This window comes from Benincasa hispida, chromosome 10 (assembly GCF_027475165.1).
Source record: "Benincasa hispida cultivar pf3 chromosome 10, pf3_genome.v1.1, whole genome shotgun sequence".
Lineage (NCBI taxonomy): Eukaryota > Viridiplantae > Streptophyta > Magnoliopsida > Cucurbitales > Cucurbitaceae > Benincasa > Benincasa hispida.
In genome coordinates, this window is record NC_143487.1 from 17,553,750 (window position 1) to 17,571,569 (window position 17,820).

General features: G+C 28.4%; 1 protein-coding gene across 3 annotated transcripts; it reads left to right on the forward strand.

The window, feature by feature from the left end:
• The first annotated feature begins 11,928 nt into the window (after nt 1-11,928).
• CBSX3 (Cystathionine beta-synthase (CBS) family protein) lies at nt 11,929-16,358 on the forward strand. Of its 3 annotated transcripts, none has more exons than XM_039044428.2 (6): nt 11,929-12,213; nt 13,867-14,133; nt 14,287-14,368; nt 15,075-15,148; nt 15,482-15,542; nt 15,935-16,358. In XM_039044428.2, exons 2-6 carry the CDS (start codon nt 13,873-13,875, stop codon nt 16,075-16,077), a joined length of 621 nt encoding a protein of 206 aa, XP_038900356.1. In that variant the 5' UTR covers nt 11,929-12,213; nt 13,867-13,872; the 3' UTR covers nt 16,078-16,358. The 3 variants fall into 3 exon arrangements, with proteins under 3 accessions (XP_038900356.1, XP_038900357.1, XP_090161668.1); XM_039044429.2 differs by having other exon boundaries at nt 11,945-12,213; nt 13,852-14,133; XM_090305542.1 differs by lacking the exon at nt 11,929-12,213 and adding an exon at nt 12,230-12,297.
• Nucleotides 16,359-17,820: the final 1,462 nt, after the last annotated feature.

A 17,820-nucleotide genomic window follows, 5' to 3' on the forward strand; every position in this document is an offset into this window, starting at 1 on the left:
ACTTTTGCTTCTAGCATTGTCAATTTGGAAAAATATTTTTTACTTGTAAGTATTGCATATGTAGTTATACTGTTTGCCAAACATATATCTTCTCTACTCATTTTTTTAGTCACCCATTATATAAAAATGATCCAGGTTTCTTCATTAAAAAAAATTAATTACAATAAGACAAACAACATTTGGAATATACAAAGGTTTAACATCTATTAAGAGAAGAAAAAAACATGGAGATGAAAAAGAAAAAAACAAATTAAATCTAGATATTTTCAAAGTCAAAGGAAACACTCATGTTCCATCAATTCAATTTTCTCTTTAGGAGATTAAGTTCGCCACATCTAAATTTTTCATATGGGATGGGTCAAATATGTCATTATCCTGGTATACAAAATTTGCTTCCACATTTTTTTCTTTTTCCTTCAAGAAGGCTTGATGAGATATTAAATGTTTTGACGTACGACAAGTACGTGACCAATGCCCAATCATTCCGCATCGGAAGAATCTATTTTTTACACTCGTGATCTTGAATAAAATGACAATATCACTGCACAACAAACTCATTTGAAAGATAGCCTGACATACTTATTTATAAAGACATTACCTACTGCAATTTTTGAAAAACTGGTGCACAACATTGGAATGTGGCAACTCAGATATCTCAAACTGGTGTTTCCACGAGGGGAGTAAATATACTTTTTAGGAGTATCCTTCATTAAGTTTTTTTTTCTCATTGGTTTTTTTCCTATTAAGATTTTAACGAGACATATTTCATATATATAATGGGCATCTAAGGGGAAGTATTATAAATATTATGATAATAGATGCCCATTAAATGCCCATGCTTAGTGTTCATTGACTATGTGTCATGCCCCAATTTCTCAAACGGTTGTCCATGTGTCTCAACATTACACATAATTAGTGTCCATGTAATTCACCACATACTTGCCAAATTGCCTATAAATGATGATATTTGGTGGGTTTTGAAAGACACACATTTTGGCAAATTCAACGAGAAATGGAGAAAGTGAAGAATTTAGAGAAATTTCTTACTTTATAGTTTGCTAACTTATTTTATTTTGTTTATTTATATATTTTGTTTAATTTATTTATTTATTATTATATTATATTTATTTTAATACTATATATTATTGGTATTGATGTTCTCATTGTGCTCCTCAAATTCACAATATTAAGCATTTAATATCTACCCCTGTAAAAATATTATCTAAATTTAAATCCTACCTTCAATATAAAAGCTGCTAGCCACATTATTGAAAGAAATCGGATTCGAGATTTCCATGAGCAGCGGAACAAGATTAGTCCAAATCACAATCATGAATGAACAATACATTTACAGTCTACTTCAAACAAACGGTTATGCGATTCATACAAAAATTACAGCATGTAAAACTCAAATGCATAAAGGGAAAAACTGTAGGAACAAATGCATAAACGTCTCCACGCTCCGATGCGCACGGCCGCTGGAACAACACCAATCTCGAAAGCTCGATCTATGCGACTGCAACGCTGCAACGAACACAACATGAACACTTCGCGCTCGTTCTCAACGAACTCCTCTGCAACACAAACGACCTCCACAGCACCACGAACGACCTCCAGCAAACCTCGACGGTGTCGAGTTGAGTATGACACTGCCAACAAGGAGACCTTGATATTATTGGTGTGAAAATCTAGAGGGTGGGCTCTGTTCGAACTTGGTATGAGGCAGACGAACAGAGGAAACACTGATCGCGTACACGACTGAGCAAGTGGAAGATGGCGGAGACTTATCGTATAGGTCGATGCCCAATTGTTCTAAGCGATCGTCTAGCAAAAACTATGCGATAGTTTAGCTCATCGTTTAGCTCAGTCTGTCACCTACAGACACTACACGACCGTTTACTTCGGGCAAGCGATCGTCAAACAAAACTATGCGATCGTTTAGTAAATACCACACGATCGTTTAGCTCGCCCAGTCGTCGTTTAGTAAATCTGTATTTACTTGACGACTACGTGAGTTTCTTTTGCGCCGAGAGAAAACTCAAAAGCTTTTGTTAACGTTTTTAAAATTTCTTTTCAAAATAGGAAAACCACTTTCCTTTTAAACTCACGGTTACCATGAACCCAATAACCACTGACTCACTTGGTTATTAAAGAAAGAAAATTAATTATCCAATAATTAATATTGTTATAGATGTAAATGATAACCAACTTATCATACTATATTTATAACTTATAGTTTTAATATTTCATCTCATGAAACATATAAACCATAGTTCTTTTTCTATTCCATGGTATTTAATGTAAATCTCATTTACATCAATCCTCCACTAGACGTATCTCATACATCAAACCGATTACATCATATATAATCAAAATACCTATTGTCAATTTGAATATCTCAAATCAACACAAAGAACTGATCCTCAACTGAATCCATTGAACTACCAAGAGGACCTCACGGACCTGTGGCTCGAAGCTCCAACGGTACGCGAATAACTAACTAAACTCTTTAGTCACAAGATTCATCATCCGTTAACTGCCAGGCACTCCACTAAAGACCGACAGCTGAACTTTCATTAGCACAGATATATCATGTGTCCATCTTAACCAATCAGCAGTGCGACAACCCTTCACAAATTGCTCGTAAGTACAACTGGGCGAATAACCGTTATGCCCTTGTAGTCACCTCTGTCTCCTTAAGTATCACTGATCCCTCTAGTGAACATAAGTCATAGTCCTACTATGACTGAGTCTTCTCTTCCAAAGAGAAGTTGTGGCCACTATGTTCAAGCCCCGAAATCAGCCCTTAAGGGAACAATCTCTTTACTTATCCCTGCTTCGGGAAAGGAGTGAATTTCATCTTGTAGATTGAGTTCCCAGCTCCCAGATCAGACAAGTCCTAAAAAAGGTAGGCATGTTGAGTTGACAATCTGGCCACTTTCACCCATACTAATCAAAGGACCCTCAAAGGCAAGAGTTCCCAAAATACTAAAGATTGAGGTCGTGTCACCTATGGTCGTTTAGGTGAGATGTAAGTCTCTAGTATCAACGGCGTTATATACAGAGTCTAGTCATCTCGTGGTCCAGATCTTATACAAACTCTTTGTATAGGACACCCCCGCTCCACGTCTCCACATGAATGGTTAGGATCTATGTAGTAGTTTATAACACTTGCAAACCTCTACAAAACGGGCCGTATTCGTAGTGTCACAAGGATCAAGTATCCCACCTTAATCCTTATACTACAAACCTATTTAAGTTATCACTTAAAGCATGATCCACTTGTATATCACATATACATGCATAAGTTCACATAAGATAACCAATGAGTTTTGTTTATTGGATTCAAGTAAATGTCAGAATTAAATAACACTTATTTTATTCATTGAATCTTTACAAAACAACGAGACTCTCGAAGAATCAAGACACCAATCCCAACAATTATAACACCTTTTCCCCAAATACTTTCTCATTTCTTCTAAGTTTTTTTTTTTTTCCTTTTTCTTTTGACAATACTCATTTCTTATATGTTAGAGGTTGGAAATTTTGATTGTAAGAAAAATAAATAATAATAATAAATAAAGACATGTTAAAAGGTTAAAACCATGTTTAGTAACTATTTTGTTTTTTTGTAATTAAGTCTATATCGTTCACATTTCTTATCATGATTTGTACCTTTCAAGTATAATGATTGGATTCTTAGTCAAATTTTAAAAAAAAAACAACTTTTTGAAAGCTACTTTTTTAGTAATCAAATTTTGGTTTGGTTTTTTAAAACCATAGGTGGAAAATAGATAACAAATGAAGAAACTGGGAGGTGGAAGTAGTGTCTATAGGTTTAATTTTAAAATAAAAAACAAAATGGTTACCAAATGGGGCCTAGTGTAACAACTCTAAATACTAAAACAACACGTAGTTATATGTTCTATATCATAGTATTTTTTCCTTTTCCAAATATCAATTTATATCCCTGAATTTTTGGTTGTATCGATTTAAATCATAAACTAATAATTGTATTAATTTATACATTAAATTCTAGGGTTATATCAATTTAAACCATCAACTAATAATTGTATAAACTAAAACTCTAAATTTCATAAGCGTATTTGTTTAAACACTCAATTATGTTTTATTTCGACAAACATCATGTGAGACTTGTAATTTATCAATTAAAATTTTCTAAACTTACAAAACCGAATCAATTTAGACTCTCAATTAAGATTTATTGAAAATTGCTCATTCAAATTATAATCGTCAATTTCGTTAAATTGATATTTGTATAATGTTGCACACGTCTAAGGATTTATTGACGATCTTTAAATATAATCCTAATATATTTTAAATCGATTCACTAATAACTATTTGTGAGTTTAATTGGGAAAAGAAATAAATGTTTTGTGTGATATTTGTCAAACTAAAATCGAATGAATGTGTAAACTTATACATTTATGAAGGTTCAGTATTTAAATGGATATAGTTATAAAAATTTAGGGTTGAAATTGATTCCACTGTATCGATAAAACTTTTAAAAGTTATAAATATAAATTCATGTTCACTTTTTTTTTCTTTCATAATGAAAAAAATTGTTGCGTACAATTCTGGAGCAACCGTGTCAATAACACCCGTCGGTGAGAGGATATGATCACAAAAAAAGTAAAACTTTTCGTGATTTTATTTTGTTTGATATAATGATACTGACGTGAACTTTTTTTTTTTTTTTCCTTTTATTATAATTTATAAACAAGTTTATTATATTCAGGAAATTCATTGGAAAATATAGGGCATAGTTAATTTTGGACATAATATTAGTCAATGCTTGTTATTTTAATTAGTCACTGATATCAATTATTTTTTCTAAGATAATTAAGAAAATTTTAATTACAAAGTAAACATAGTTTCATGATAATTGATATAACATTTCTCTTTAAAGATCGAAGGTTCGATCTCCTATTTTTATAATTATTATACTAAAAAATACAATTTTAATTCATATATTTTAGATTTTTTTATAACTATATTTTGGAGTTAATTCAAATTTAGATCATATACTTTCAAATGCTTTTTTTTAAGATACTTTTAAACATCCAATATTAATTTTAGTCATTTTAAATTAAAAAAATTGGATAAATAATAACAACAATTTTCATGAAAAAGAAAAAAAGATAGTACAATATGTGGATGTGTTTTCAAGTTTTATAGTGAAAAAGTTAATAGAATAACAAAAACAAAAAACAATGTTAAACCATCAGTAGAGGCTGAATTCAAGATTTATTGATAGCCCATAAACTAAGATTGCATATTTGAAAATAGAGTAATAAAATTGAACTGACATCAAACTACAAAGATCCAAATAGGTTATCTTAACCTAAATTTTTTATTAAAAAATCTGGACCTAAATTTCACATAATCTTAAAGTTTATATTTAATAAATCTTTAATTTTTTTTTTAATTTTGTATCTAAATGTAATAAATCTTAAAGTTAGTTATTTTTTTTAGTTTTTTTTAAGTAAAAAAAAATCAAAACTACCGGTCAAAAACAATACTAATTTTCACGTAGAAAAGACCATGTGTAAACATTTTTACCATTTATAGACATGCACCTCAAGACTTTTTTTTTTCAGAAACAAAATACAATAAATTAAATATATGACTAAATTTAAATCTAAAATTAAAAGTATATATATATTAAAATTAAAAATTAAAAGTATAACAATGAAAATTTAATAAAACTATCAAAATGAACATAACTCAACTAACATCGACTATACAGTGACCTGTTCGAGTAGAAAATTATGCTTAATATTCACAAACTAATGGATATTATATTCGTTTCCAAAAAGAATAATAAAATATTGGTAAATATTATATCATACCATGTAATGTAACGACTCCCCTAAATCGACCGTTCCGAGTATTGATAGGAGGGTCAGTTACACACCACGTGTACAATATATTGGAATCGAACAAGACCAACAATTTGATTATACGCTTGGATTTAGGTGTTGAGTGATGCACAAGATTTATCCTCTTGATATATATATACTTTTTTGTTCCTTACAAAAGATACTTATTAAAAGATATGATTAATATTGAAATATGGTAGTTTTATTAATGAGAATTTTTTTAAATATATAAAAAAAATGTCAAACTAGTATAAAAATAGCGAAAAAAGTACGTTGATGAACTTTCATCGACGTCTATCAATAATAGACTTCTAGAATATTAAAATTTTGTTATTTTGAGTAAATAATTTCTTTTTTTTAAAAAAAAATCTACATTTGTTAATCAAATATTAAATATCGAAACAACTTGAGATTAATATTATTAAATTTATTATTATTTTTTAAAAAATAGCGGTCTGTCGTATAAGAGGTTGATGAGATATAAAATTGATGTTTTTTAGTAGTATGACCCATAAACTTCTTGGACCAAACACACTCTAAAAATTGAGGAGTCCAAGTTCAACCCCCTAAAAATATGAACTTGTCTTTATTTATATATTTGATCTCTCAAATTTTAATTTTGAGTTTTTCAAAAAAAATTATAATTTGTTTGGTATATGTTTAAATAATTCATGGTAAGTTTGGATGGGTCTTTTTAATAATATAAACAACAATTATGATTATTATTTTTTAATAATGATTATTTTACCTTAACACCTTAATTGATGATTAATGATTTATATTCATTGATGGATTAAAATTGAACATTTAAAAATTTTTGAAAGTTCAAAAGTATTAAAAAAAAAATACGATTTCCATCCAAAACTAACGATAATAGTATTTTTTTTAACTATCTTTTAAAATTTATGGATATTTTTTAAACTTTTAAAAATCTGAGATATTTTTTTATGCAAAGTACAAAATTCAAGTGGCATTGGCATATGATTTATATGGTGCTTCCACTTATTCAATTGACTTTTAAAAGCTTGAGATATACCATGACATATATATATTCAGTCTACACCCAACGATTACAATATAGACCTTCTTTCTTCCACCTACACGAATATTACATCTTAAAAAAATAATAATAAAAATTACATTTTTAGTCTCCAAATTACGAAGAATATGTGTATTTGACTGAATATTGAAAATGTAACTTTTTAATCCCTAAGTTTATAAGAATAGGTGTTTGACATTGAATTTTCAGAATGTACCTTTTAGTCATCAAGTTTTTTTTATAGTAGGTTTAAAAGGTTCTCAAAGTTTTTTTTTTTTGTTTGGTTTTTTAAAAATAATTACATGATATTTAAAATTGCAAAAATAGTTGTAGAGAGGAGTTAAATTCTAAAATTATTTCTTCTAATTTAAAATGACATATAACTTTTCTTCTAATCCAAACATAGAGATGTTTACGGAGTGGTCCCATTCCCCTTTTTACTACCCATTTCATTTTCCATTCCCACAAAAATCCCTATTTAGAATTTGCGGAGATCGAGTCCCCAACGAAGATTGTTTTTCTTGTTTGGGTTTTTTCTTACAAAACAAATTTAATTAACTTAAAGTAACTACTATAAATATTTTTCTACTTAAATAATTAAATTTTCCATTTATATGGAACAAATATATGACTAAAATGTTTAGTTTTCATCATTTCTAAAAATTCAAATTTAATACCATAACCATGTATCCTAATCTCAATTTAATAAAAATATATATCAAATAAAAAGTTATATATGATTAATTATGAAATTAGTTATGTATATATATGTGTGTATCACACTTGACTATGAGTTTTAAAACTCACGACAGTGGTGCACAGTAACTTATATCTTTATAAAATTGGAGGGTTAGGAGTATAATCCCATCGTTGTCCCAGTTTAATCAAATGGAAAAAAAAATTCTCTCTTCTCTATTTAATCGAAGATTTTCTATCCCGTTCGACACGGATCTTGTCGAACTCAGTTCATAAGTTAAATGAACATTTCTATCTAAACACCCTCTAGGAGACATTTAGACTGAGAGAATTTGAATGAAAATAAGGGTGAAAATGGATAAGAAATAGATATCCCATTGTTTGGTACAAATTTTGAAGCTTTAAATATGAGAATAAGTTGTTCTCATGCATTATTTATATTCACGGTCATGAATGATACCCATGTGAAATTTTCTTGATGTCCACTCTCTTTTTTCTTTTAATACATGTTTTTTTTTTCTATATCATTAAAATTAATCAATATATGAATATTAAAATTATAATTTAGAAAATTATATTAATAATCAAATTATAATATTTGAATTTAACTCTCTCTCTATATATACTTATTTATCAACATACCATAAAGAATCCATACATTAATACTATCAATTCATTAATAAATTATATATGTATTTAATTAATTATCATTATGATTAATATCTATGAGGTCATTTTTTAATAATTATAATTAGTTTATCATTAATTAATTACACTACATTAATTTTTAATCACCATATGTTATATTTATTTTTCAAACTAATTTGGATTGTTTTATTAACTAACATGTCATCATGATTATATAAATTCATCAAATTGCTACATCAAATCACGTAATCAAGTAATTTTGAATATAAATTATCCATTTTACAAATCCTCGTAATTAATAATTTAATTAGTATTGTTATTTGGCGGTTAAATAATTAATTTTGTTCAAAACTTTGAAAACCAATTAATCTATTAAATTTTTTATAAAGTTGTTCATGATAAATTTTATAAATTAAAATCAAATATATTTTGTTCCCATTAAATTCTAATAACATTTCCATGCACAAATCATCATTAATTATCAACAATTTTATTCTCAAACTTTTTATTCCTATACATTATTGATTCTTTGACATCTATAAAACTTTAAACCAAACGACCTTTAAGAATTTAAATTGAAGTTCATCCTCTATGGAAGTGTGTTGTTTTGTATCTATACTGTTTTGTTCTACCCTTAATTTTTATTTTGTTATTGGTTTTTCTTAAAAGATGATTATAAAAAAGGAAAAAAGAAAAAAACTTCTCACTTTTTTGTTGTTAATTATATATTGGCACACGAAAACACATAATTTTCTTATTTGTGAGTTTTTCTTAATTAATTTAAAACACTATATAGTTTATTTTGATATAATATAAAGTTTGTTCTAGGTGTTTGATTTTGTTCGTAGTGTCAATTACTACAACAACAAAATCTGTAAAATAATAATAATAATAATAATAATAATAATAATAAAATAAATAGAAGGAAAATAAAAGAAGAGGAAAAAAAAAAGAAAATAAAAGAAAAATGAATAATCAGAAAATTTTCCAACATATTCCTTCAGGTTTCGTTAATTTGGTCAGTAACTAGATGAATTTTATAAACTTGGAATGCCCTTTTAGTACAACAAAATATAGCGGGAATTTAAATTTACGACCTTAAGGGAGGAAAACAGAATATACAATTAAATGTAGTTCATGATCCGAGACATTAATTGCTATCACAAATGTTCATGACCTAAAATTTCATTCAATAAATTGAAATTTTATTTCGTAATCATTTAGATTTTTGTTTTTTGTTTTGAAAATTAATCATATAGACACTACTTTTACTTTCAAATTTATTCACTTGTTATCTACTTCTTATCAATAAAAAATCAAGCTATATTTTGTAAAATAAGTAGCTTTTAAAATTTTACTTTTGTTTTTTGATTTTAGCTAAAAATTTAACCATTGTACTTGAGAAATATGCAAAATATTGTAAGAAATTTGGGAGAAAATATGCTTAATTTAAAAAAAAAAAACAAAAAAAGAAGTCCCGTTTGGTAATCATTTGATTTTTTTTAAAAAAAAATTAGCTTATTCCATCTACATTTCTTACAGTGATTTGCATATTTGTTAAGTAAATGGTTGAATTTTCAGCTAAATTCCAAAAATAAAAGCAACTTTTTAGTTCTCAAATTTTGGGTTGGGTTTTTAAAACAATTGGTGAAAAGTAGATAACAAATAAAAAATTTTAGAGTTGAAAGAAGTGTTCATAAGTTTAATTTTAGAAAAATAAAAAAAATAAAATGGTTACCAAACGGGACCTAAAACATTTAAAAGATATATAAAAAAGAAGAAAAAAGTTAAGTAGATAAGATATTACTTACTATCCCAAAGATATGGTTGAAATATCCACTATGCCCTTGAATTCAAAAGAAGAAAGAGAAGATAAAACCTATATATTATTCTCTTGAAAAAAGAAAATGCTAGGGCTTCTTCTTTTTTTTTTGTAACAATTTTGTTTTTTGTTTTTATTTTTTTAAAATTAATGCTATATCATCCACATTTCTTATCATGATTTGCATCATTTATATGTATAATTGTTCAATTTTTAGCTAAATTTTAAAAACGAAAACAATTTTTTGAAAACTACTTATTTTAGTTCTCAAATTTTGGTTTTATTTTTTAAATTATGGATGAAAAATAAATAATAAATGAAGAAATTTAGAGGTGAAAATAGTGTTGATAAATTTGGATGAAACTCAGGTATCTAAGTCATAATATATATTTTTTTTTTCCAGAAAAAAGAAAGATGCCTTTTTCCAAGTTTGCTCAACTATAATTGTAGTTAATAAATAAAAAATAAAATAAAAATACAACAAACTAGAGAAAATATATTTCAGAAATAAAAAAATCCACGCAATTGACCTGGTATTATTATTGTTTTTTACTCAATTTTGAAAGAATTTAAATTGTAAATACTGCGTCTACTTAGAAATTTATTTGTTTTTTTCTCCTTTTTTTAGGAATATTTTTAAAAGTTAAACCAAGTCTAGTCTATAAATTTTGAAATCTATATCTATAATTTCTGTATTTTAAAAAAAAATCTAAAAAGATTACAAAATTTCAATTTTGTATGTAATATGTATTTGAAAATTTCAAATATTTTAAATATCAATTAATCCGATAAACGTAATTTTAAATTTTATATTTTAGAAAATCCTAAACTTCAATTCTATGTTTAATAGATCGTAAATTTAAAAAAACTCATTTAAAATTAAAATTTTAATTTTGAAATTTTAGAAAACAATGAAAATTTGTAAGTTAACTGTTTTAGAAGTTAACTTAGAAACAGTACTTTCTCAAGTTCATCAAAACTTTGAAATAATTATTGTGGGTATTATATTTATTTAAAATAATTTTTGAAACGTTTTTTTTAAAATATCATTTTGACCCTTTATTCAAAAGTGGTTTAATTTTAGTTTTCGTATTTTTAAAGGTCTAAATCTTAAAATTTTTCTATTTAGACTATTATCAATCAACTTTTTTCATTCCAAACTTTAAGAAAAACCTTTACCCTAGTAAGCTTCCTTTCTATCCAAGAGAGTCTCTTACTTAGCCCACCGAGCGAAGCTCTTTCTTTTTGCCGTGCCGTGGAATGCTGACCACTACATAAATAAGCCACTTGTGGTTGAGAGAAAAAGCGAGCAGTGGTATTACCAGCCATTCTGGAGGAGCAGTTGATTCAGCCCCCCTTTTCTAATGTGCATATTGTGATTGAGCTTGCTTGCATCTGATCTAAGCCTATCGCGCCTGCCCCTACCCCTTATTTTGACTCTTTATCTCTAAAAACATATTAATAGATTATATATTTGATTGTCTATAAATTATTATTATAATTAAAACTAATTTTGATAAAAATAAAACTATACAAAAAAATTAAAATTGAGCCGTTAAAATAGGATAAGTATTTAAAATTATATAATTACAAAAAATATTTTTAAAATATAAAAGAATGTAAGTCTAATGTCTATTAGTGATAGAGAATAATGTGCACTATAAAATGCATGTATTGACATTTTGATATATTTAAAAACAACCGACAAATTTGAATAGTTTTCTTAATAACATACCAAAATAGTTTTTTTATTTTAAAAAAATATTTTTTAAGTACGGACGGAAATTGTATTTATTATATTATATATATCGCACCCACATGAAAAAACGAGTTTTTATATTAAAGATGGATGACAAAACCATTAACGACCGTAGGATAAGTCGATAAGAAAGTGTGTGTGAGTGTCCAAAAAATAAAACAATAATAATAATAAAGGAAAAAAAGAAAAAGAAAAAAAAAAAGAAAAGGAAATAATTGAGAGAGAAAATCGGGTCTCACAGTTCCATTCCATGAGCTTCTGTTTGCTTCATCGTCCTTTAGGTCTCATTCTCTGAAGCTATCTCTTTCTCCTTCAACTCACGGATTTTCTTCCAGATCTTCCTCAGGTATATCTCTTCTTCCATTTCATTCTCATTTTCTTATCTATTCCTCTGATTCTTATCGTTTTCCTGCAATCAACGCTCAACTCTGTGAGTTATTTGGATTTCTTTTCGCTTCATCTTCTTTTACTAGCTGTAACGCTTGATTTTTCTCTCGTTTTTCGTTTTAATGCGTTCGTTAACCTCTGCTCTGCTGATTGATTGATTGTTTTTCCTTACTGATGTGCTGATTGATTCATTTTATTTCCGTTTCCTTTGTATTCAACAAGTTTAGTGTACTGATCTCGGTTAGATCGAGTTTGATTCCTGTTTTATGTTGTGGACATTTAATTCTTCATCGATTGCATTATGTAGTTTAATGGAACTGTGTTGGCTTTGGCCAACGCCGATTGATTCAATAATTGTTCTTCTGCGGTGTATAAGTGATTGATTTTCTTCATTCTCGTATTTCCGTACACGTTCTTCTACATTAGATCTTCATATTTATGGAGTAAATTGATACGGATAAGGTGAGTAATTTAATACAGATGAGGTGAGCTAATTTGTTTCTTAATTGAAGACTGGCAGCTAGCTCAGCGGAAAGAGGAAAAATTATCCATGTCTTGTCATGTTATGGAAGAAATGGCGTTCATATATTATTGTGCTTCAATTGTCAAGTTTCTTGCAAGCTGTTGTTTCCTGTTTTCTTGCTATGTAAATTTCTAGATGTAGATTAATTGGTTAAACTACAAGTTTAGTCTAATTTTGAGGTTTGAATCTATTTGGTCCCTGAACTTTTAAGAGTATCTAAAGTTATGAACAATATCTCTTCATAATTTGTAGTTTAATGCTCATGTTTATTGTTAATGTGTGTTTGGTCGGGTCATCCACTCCAAGCTCACCTACAAAACAAAATCCAGTGTGGTGTAATGTCTAACACGCTCTGAAGCTTAAGTTGGTATTAACTGAAATGATTAGCCTAGCCTGGCAGAATTATGTACCTTTGGTGGTGGGGTGTTTTCCTACTTATACTATCTTCCCTGACACTCCCTTGGGACCTGCACTCGAGGGTTTTGTGGTGTTAGTTGGGGCGCTCATCCCCAAACTTTCAACTTTGTGTCTGATAAGTTCTTGAAAAATTCAATTTTTTTTTTTTTTAAATTAATCGATTTATTAAACATAAATTTAAATTTTGTCTAATGGAGTGCTAAACTTTCAATTTCGTGTCTCTATTAGATTCTTGAATTAAAAAAGGAAGTCGAATATTTAAGGCTATATTTGTAATTTTGAAAGTTTTGAAACCTACCAGACACAAACTAGAGACACCAGTTTGGATTGACTAAGAGTAAAAAGTGCTTTTTGGAAAATTCATTTTTATTTAAACTCTTTTTATAAAAAAAGTTCAAAATACACTTTGAAAATGTTCCAATAGCTATTTTTAGTAGTTGCCAAACACTTTCTTTGTTTCCAAAATGACTTATTTTCAAAATTGAACACTTGAAAAATTAAACCAAACACACCCTAAATTTATAATTTAACATAATAATTTATGGAAGTTCTAAATCATTATTTTCTTGTGTATGGGTATAGTTGCATGGACTGCTGTTTTCTGATATGGTACGCACGTCAAAGTTTAAAAAGACCTTATTGTACACATTTTTTAAGCCTCTGGTGCAACAGGTAAAGATGCAAGGTGCCGTGCGATCATTTCTATCACATGGAAACGTTGTGAAAACTGCTGTTCTGCAACAAATTCGTGTAGCAAACCCCCATATGAGGCCTGCAATGCTTTCACGCTTTTCGACATCAGCTAGTTCCATAAACATTGAAGAGCATGGCTTTGAAAGCACTACCGTTGATGACATCTTGAAAGCTAAAGGCAAAAGTGCTGATGGATCTTGGCTTTGGTGCACCACAGAAGACAGTGTTTATGATGCTGTTCAGTCGGTATGCTTCCTCTTGAGAGTTGTTTCCTTTGAACAGTTTTATATCTTTTCTTTATTTTAGCGAGAACTTCATACCTTGTTAAGAAAATTGTTTATTTCTGCTATTTCACACTTGCATACTCACCCCCTTATTAAATAATGGGGAAAAAAAAAGATGACTCAGCACAACGTTGGAGCCTTGGTGGTTGTTAAACCCGCGGAGCAAAATTCAATAGCTGGTATTATAACAGAGAGAGGTACGTGATATGATATGCTTTCTGAATGCAGGTAGTTCTTTGAATATATGGGTTCATCTACAAAATTTATGGTTCTATCCTATCTTCGAATGAAGAGATTCATTTATATTGTCATTTAGGACAAATAACAAATATATGTACTCTCAGATTTTTTGTTTTGCTTTCTTCTTTTTCTCTCTTCAAATTTGGTCAAAAGAGAGAAAGGTTACAAGGGCTATAGAAAGATGTACATTTGCACCAAAGATATCCAAAGAAAAAACTTTTCAAAATCTTTAAGTTCCAATACTCTGCAATTGGCTGATTGTGCCAAATATTGAACTTTAAACTCAGAAATTCAAAGTTTTTATCAGTTTCTTGCTAGTATCCTCAAAGCTGTTATTGGTTTTTCAGAGATTTCAAACTCAGCTGGATTTTTTTTTAATGTTTTATGTGGTGGGGAGTAAATTTGCATTATTTACTTAGTTTTGGCATACTCGAAATTGTTTTTACTTGATGATTGGGACGTTTAGGACCACAAAGATTATTTCTACATCATGGTTTTTACTTCTACATCATGGCTCTTCCTCTTTATATGTCATTTCTCCTTTACTTTTCCTTGTAAATTGACCATAAATATTGTTTCTAAGCTTTAAGTCCAAAAAAGCATTTTCTTGTCCTTTGAAATGGAATATCTCATTTCTGAGCCTTTCTTTTAACACGTTTATAGATTATCTGAGAAAGATTATAGTGCAAGGCAGGTCTTCGAAGAATACCAAGGTTGGGGATATCATGACTGAGGAGGTATGAACTTGTCACCTTTATATGTCACACACCCTTAATTATTCACCTAGTTGCGTGTGCAATGATGGAAATTAGATGCTCATGTGGTTTTCCAAAAAAAATTGTTTCCATTTTTTTAATCAACTACCTTAATTTGCATGTGTATATGTACGTTTCTTTCTCTCTCTCTCTCTCTCTAAGAAAATTATTATTATTATTATTACTCACATGGGGTTGCTTTAATTTGCTTACGATCACCATTATTCGTTTAATATCCTCTCCATCCACATCATAAGCACATAAAACATTGGGACTCCGAATTGCAATGACAAATTGCTTTGATTTTGTTTGCAGAACAAACTTATCACTGTGACACCTGACACTAAGGTTTTGCAAGCTATGGAACTTATGACTGGTATTACAATGCATCTTATGTTAATTATAAAAAGCACCCTTCAAATTTTGCCACTTGTTTTAGAGATACCATTATACTTATTAAAGTTGCAATGTTACCGTTAACATCTCAGAAACAACTTTAAAGTAAGGCGAAAATTGAGACATGAAATGCTATGGCAATGACCTAAAACAGAAATTTGGATTCCTACACCGTTTTAAGTCATTGTCACATCACTCCATGTCTAGACTTCTGTCACTTGAAGGAAAGTTTTGGAATGTTTATGAAACATTTATGATTGATATTAATATATTACAATGCATTTTAAGAGTTATATTGAAACATCTGTGAAAGGTATTTTTTATAGTTCCATTTTTCCTAATATAACCTGGAGATCTCATGCTTGTGAACAGACAACCGAATTAGGCACATACCCGTCATTAACGAGAAGGGCATGCAAGGCATGGTGTCAATCGGGGATGTGGTTCGGGCTGTGGTGAGTGAGCACCGTGAGGAACTAGACCGCCTGAATGCTTTTATTCAGGGAGGTTATTGAGTTGCTGCTATGGACTTTGGTTGCTTGGTGTGAGATGTTTCCAAAAACCAGAATGCTTCAGTTCTTGTACATATGATCATGACCCGGTATGCGCACTCTTATTAATATGGTTGTGCTTCGTGTTGTTTCTAGTACAATAACGGACCAATGTTGTAATAACAGACGGTAACTTTGCTTTGCAAAATTTCACACTGAATTTGCGTTATCATTGGAGAGTACAAAAATCTCCTTCAAGTTGGCGATTTACCAAAAAAAATGAAGCAGAGAATTTCTGTTTGAAATGAGTTTGAGGAATCTCTTTGGATTTAGCTTCAGGATTCTCTACCCTGATACGTGCATTTGATCTAATAAATAAAAGTATTTTTTCGTCATTAATTTATGTAAAGTATTAAAATTTTCATTTATTTAATAGTTACATGATCATTTAGAGATCTAATGAATGTGTAGGTTATGAATTTGAAAAAAAAAATCTTGAACAGAATCTAAGACTTACTGGATACAATTAAAAATTCAAGATTCTTTTCAACACAAAATGATGGTTTTAAAGACTCCTTGGTCTCTTTAAATTTTATAAAGCTATCACAACACAATAACATAAATTTAGAGATTCAGTAACCACTTCTAAAAAAGTTTTGCTTCCCCTCCTGAAAGGGACCAAGTTTATGACTTAATGAAAAGTTCTAACTAAATCAATACCAAACTCTCAGTCCTCAAGTCAACCGCATAAATATCCACTGTTCTAAACGTTTTTACCCTAATCAAATATTATATATCATATTTGGCATTCAATTCTTTGGATATAATACTTATAATACCAACCTCAAAGTCCGAGATCTGATTCGTCCACTTCACATATTAAAAAAAGAGGTTTATTATTTTAAACGGTAAAATTGTTAAAAATGTCACTATATTAATAGATATCTAAAGTTAAATGTTATTGCATTGATATATTAAAAATATTACACATTAAATATTTTCAAATATAGTAAAATGTTAATGTCTAGAGGCACTGATAGACATCTATCAATGTTAGACCGATATTGATAGATATCTATCCGTCTACAAATGTCTTATCATTATCTATCAATAATAGATAGTAACATTTTGTTATATTGGTAAATAAATTTGATTAATTTTTTTATATGTGAAAATAATCTCAAAAAGATAATTAAAAAAATAAGACCAGTAACAGTTGAGACCAAAATAATAAAAATAAAAATAAATAATGCTCTTTAGTCCGTAAAAGAATATAGTTCAGTTTCTTACCGGCAAAGAATCTTTAAAAAACATTATTGAGAACCGAAATACCAAATCTGTTGTTTTCAAATTTAATAAAATAACAAAAATATTTATTAATATAATAAAATGTCACTGTTTATTAGTAATAGATATTAATAAACTACCATCTATCAAAATCTGAAAAATGTCGTATACTGATAGACACTACTATATGTCTATTATTGATAAATGTGATATTTTTACAATATTTAAAAATATTTTCAACATTTTTTCATTTAAAACAATTTTCCTAAAACTATTAAAAATATAGGTTTTTATAAGATTTGATTTTAAAATAAAACAATAATGAAGATAATATCAATTTTATGTCCAGTAAATTCATGATAAATTCAAATTTATAGATTCATTACACTAATAAAACTCAAAAGTTCAATGACTAAATGGCTAAATTTGTAATTTTAAAGTTCAATTAGATAACTACTTTGTTTTTAATTTTTATTTATG